The sequence below is a fragment of the Dermacentor silvarum genome, chromosome 5, assembly GCF_013339745.2.
Source record: "Dermacentor silvarum isolate Dsil-2018 chromosome 5, BIME_Dsil_1.4, whole genome shotgun sequence".
In the NCBI taxonomy this organism is placed as follows: domain Eukaryota; kingdom Metazoa; phylum Arthropoda; class Arachnida; order Ixodida; family Ixodidae; genus Dermacentor; species Dermacentor silvarum.
This window is the reverse complement of record NC_051158.1, coordinates 120,175,472-120,178,939: the sequence shown is the minus strand read 5'-3', so window position 1 is coordinate 120,178,939 and position 3,468 is coordinate 120,175,472. Positions and strand designations below refer to the sequence as shown.

The 3,468-nt window shown below is 44.7% G+C and overlaps 1 protein-coding gene across 4 annotated transcripts; it reads right to left on the bottom strand.

The window, feature by feature from the left end:
• Positions 1–1,227: 1,227 nt before the first annotated feature.
• Positions 1,228–3,197, bottom strand: LOC125945976 (uncharacterized). Of its 4 annotated transcripts, none has more exons than XM_049668422.1 (2): positions 2,776–3,197; positions 1,228–2,488 (listed from the first exon to the last, which is right to left on the bottom strand). In XM_049668422.1, exon 2 carries the CDS (start codon positions 2,429–2,431, stop codon positions 1,343–1,345), a length of 1,089 nt encoding a protein of 362 aa, XP_049524379.1. In that variant the 5' UTR covers positions 2,432–2,488; positions 2,776–3,197; the 3' UTR covers positions 1,228–1,342. The 4 variants fall into 4 exon arrangements, with proteins under 4 accessions (XP_049524379.1, XP_049524378.1, XP_049524376.1 ...); XM_049668421.1 differs by having other exon boundaries at positions 1,228–2,774; positions 3,061–3,197; XM_049668419.1 differs by having other exon boundaries at positions 3,061–3,197.
• Between the last annotated feature and the right edge of the window lie 271 nt (positions 3,198–3,468).

The window sequence follows — 3,468 nt, the reverse complement described above, 5'->3', positions numbered from 1 at the left end:
AGTCGTGGATTGGCACATGATAGCTTGTGAGAACACACTATGAAAATATGTGTTAAAATGTTGCGCAATTTTTCTTGAGTCTGAAATCATCTGATCATTAAATTTAAGCTGTGTGACAGGTTTCTTTTGCTCACTTATGAAAGTCCAGAAATTTGTTGGGTCATGTTTTATGAAGTTTGGCAATAACGTTTGAAAATAATTATCTTTAGATGCTCATAGAGCATGCGCTACCTGCTCGTGCAGTGCAATCACTGAAGGTGACTGCACATGTCGCCTTTTTAATCGCTTAAGCTTGCGTTTCAGTTGAATGAGGTTACGCGTCATCCAGGGCGTCTGCTTATGAATTCTTTTTCGTTTATTCGGCACAAATGTATCTAAACAACAAAGGCACATATCTCTAAATTGACACCAAAGAACATCGACATCATTGTCATTGAAATCAAACAGGCAACGATCCATGTATTCTAAAATGCTTGCGTCATCAGCACGTGAATAATCCCTAACTAAGGAGAATGATTTCGTTTGTTTACTGTGAGAGTTAAGCGACAAGGAAACACTAACAAGATGATGGTCTGACAGTCCCTGCTCTACAGAGACCGTAAAATTTGAAAAATTTCTCGGAAGAAACAATAAATCTAAAACCGATTTACATGTTCCCTGTTCTCGGGTTGGCTCACGAACAACTTGCATTAGGTTGTGTGCTAGCATGATGTTAGAAACAACGTTAACGTGTCTGTTAAAACTTTCAAGGGCCTGTAGTCCATCCCAGTCAACACCGGGTAGGTTAAGATCACCAATGATTAAGATTTTATATTTCAAATATTGCGACATATGATCTAATTTTCTGAAGTAATCCGGAGCTAGATGAGGGTCTGTATAACGCGTACAAGATAAATTGATGACCCCAGCATGAGAGCTTGATACATAAGCCTTCAATATCAGTAATATCGCCCAATAAGGAAGATTCAACGTTGTTTTTAATAAGTACAGCAACACCTCCTCCTCTTGAAGCTCTATCTTTACGATATACTTTGTACTCAACAGGGAAAATGTCTTCATCTATCTTATCGCGGAGCCACGTCTCGGTAATGACTGTGATATGTGGATCATGTTGAACTAAAGCAATTTCTAACGAATCAATTTTATTGCGTATACTACGCGCGTTTATGTTGATCATGCGCAACTGCCTATTTGATACCGAGCATCCCTGTCATGCTTTCAAAGATTTGACCATCCACTTTAAGCCTATCATGGAGCAAAGTTACCTTTTTGCCCTGAGCTTTTTCATCCTTAGCACTTTCCCAGAGTAGCTTTCGTTTTTTTTAACGTAGCCTGCGAATAATCATTCTGAATAAATATAGAAGATCCCTTCAGTTTCCTCACATTTTTGAATATTTCCTTTTTTTTCATTGAAATCTTGCAGATAAACAATTACAGGTCGTTTACCGCGCTGCCTACCGAGTCTATGAATGCGTCCTATCGACCCGCAGCTCACGCTCAGTGTATCTTTAAAAATGCCAGAAACAACTTTTTCCTTCAGATCAGCTTCTGTTTCCTCAGGACTTTCAGGCAATCCGTGTATAATTAGGTTTGACCTTCTATTTTTGTCTTCTAGGTCAGTGAGTTTCATTGCTTGAAACTTTACAACATGTTCAAATGTCTTAAGAGTGGTCTGAACCTGCTCATCTTGACTAGCAGGCGATGAAATTAACGTACTCCTAATCTCAATCGTATTCTGAAGGTCATTAATCAGTTTTACGTTGTTAGTGACCAAAGCTTTAATTTCTGTTAATTCTTTAGTGATGGCCCTTTGGCCTTCCAGCAATTCCTCGAACATCTTTTGCGTAGGGCCTGGATTCTCTTCTACGTCACCACAAATTAGCAGCTTACAGACAAGAAAACAGTCGTACATGATACCAAGGCACTGTTGGGGGCACGGCAGAACCACAATACCACGAACATCACTACGGATTGAAACGGTAGAAACCGTAAAAGCACCAACCTGTGCAATGCAAAACAGATGCGTGGTCAGCCACATGCCACTGTTGGTTCCGCCGTACCCACAAAAGACGAAGTTGTGCGCCTTCCTGTATATATTGCAGCTTGCCGATGACGTCATGCCATTGTAGCCGGTTGGGGGCGCCATGAGCACGGTGTCGTCAAAGGATAAGTAGGCTGATAAGTGTTCCACTGCGGTGAAAAACTGCAAGCCATCGACGTCGAATCGCCGCTGGCCACATGCTTGCACGCCGTGGTCTGTTGATTCAGAGATGCCAAGCAAAACGACCTGTGCAATGCAAAACAGATGCGTGGTCAGCCACATGCCACTGTTGGTTCCGCCGTATCCACAAAAGACGAAGTTGTGCGGCTTCCTGTATATATTGCAGCTTGCCGATGACGTCATGCCATTGTAGCCGGTTGGGGGCGCCATGAGCACGGTGTCGGCAGAGGATGAGTAGGCTGATAAGTGTTCCACTGCGGTGAAAAACTGCAAGCCATCAACGTCGAATCGCCGCTGGCCACATGCTTGCACGCCGTGGTCTGTTGATTCAGAGATGCCAAGCAAAACGACCTGTGCAATGCCAAAACAGATGCGTGGTCAGCCACATGCCACTGTTGGTTCCGCCGTACCCACAAAAGACGAAGTTGTGCGGCTTCCTGTATATATTGCAGCTTGCCGATGACGTCATGCCGTTGTAGCCGGTTGGGGGCGCCATGAGCACGGTGTCGTCAGAGGATAAGTAGGCTGATAAGTGTTCCACTGCGGTGAAAAACTGCAAGCCATCAACGTCGAATCGCCGCTGGCCACATGCTTGCACGCCGTGGTCTGTTGATTCAGAGATGCCAAGCAAAACGACCTGTGCAATGCAAAACAGATGCGTGGTCAGCCACATGCCACTGTTGGTTCCGCCGTATCCACAAAAGACGAAGTTGTGCGGCTTCCTGTATATATTGCAGCTTGCCGATGACGTCATGCCGTTGTAGCCGGTTGGGGGCGCCATGAGCACGGTGTCGTCAGAGGATAAGTAGGCTGATAAGTGTTCCACTGCAGTGAAAAACTGCAAGCCATCGACGTCGAATCGCCGCTGGCCACATGCTTGCACGCCGTGGTCTGTTGATTCAGAGATGCCAAGCAAAACGACCTGTGCAATGCAAAACAGATGCGTGGTCAGCCACATGCCACTGTTGGTTCCGCCGTACCCTAATAACAACATAGATCCCCACGGGATCTATGTTGTTATTCTTTTACCGGCACTTGTGACACATTATAATATCATGTCAAACGTCTTTCTTCATGTGATTCCATGTACACATTTACGCCACCTTTCAATAAGTTATCCAAATTTCATCACGTCTGTGAGGTTCAGGGCATGTTCTGATAAAGTTGCAACATGTTGGGTATACGGGATTCCGGTAGCCGAAGCCGTGCACTGTACAGCGGCATATCCTGAGTGCCTTCCCTAAATC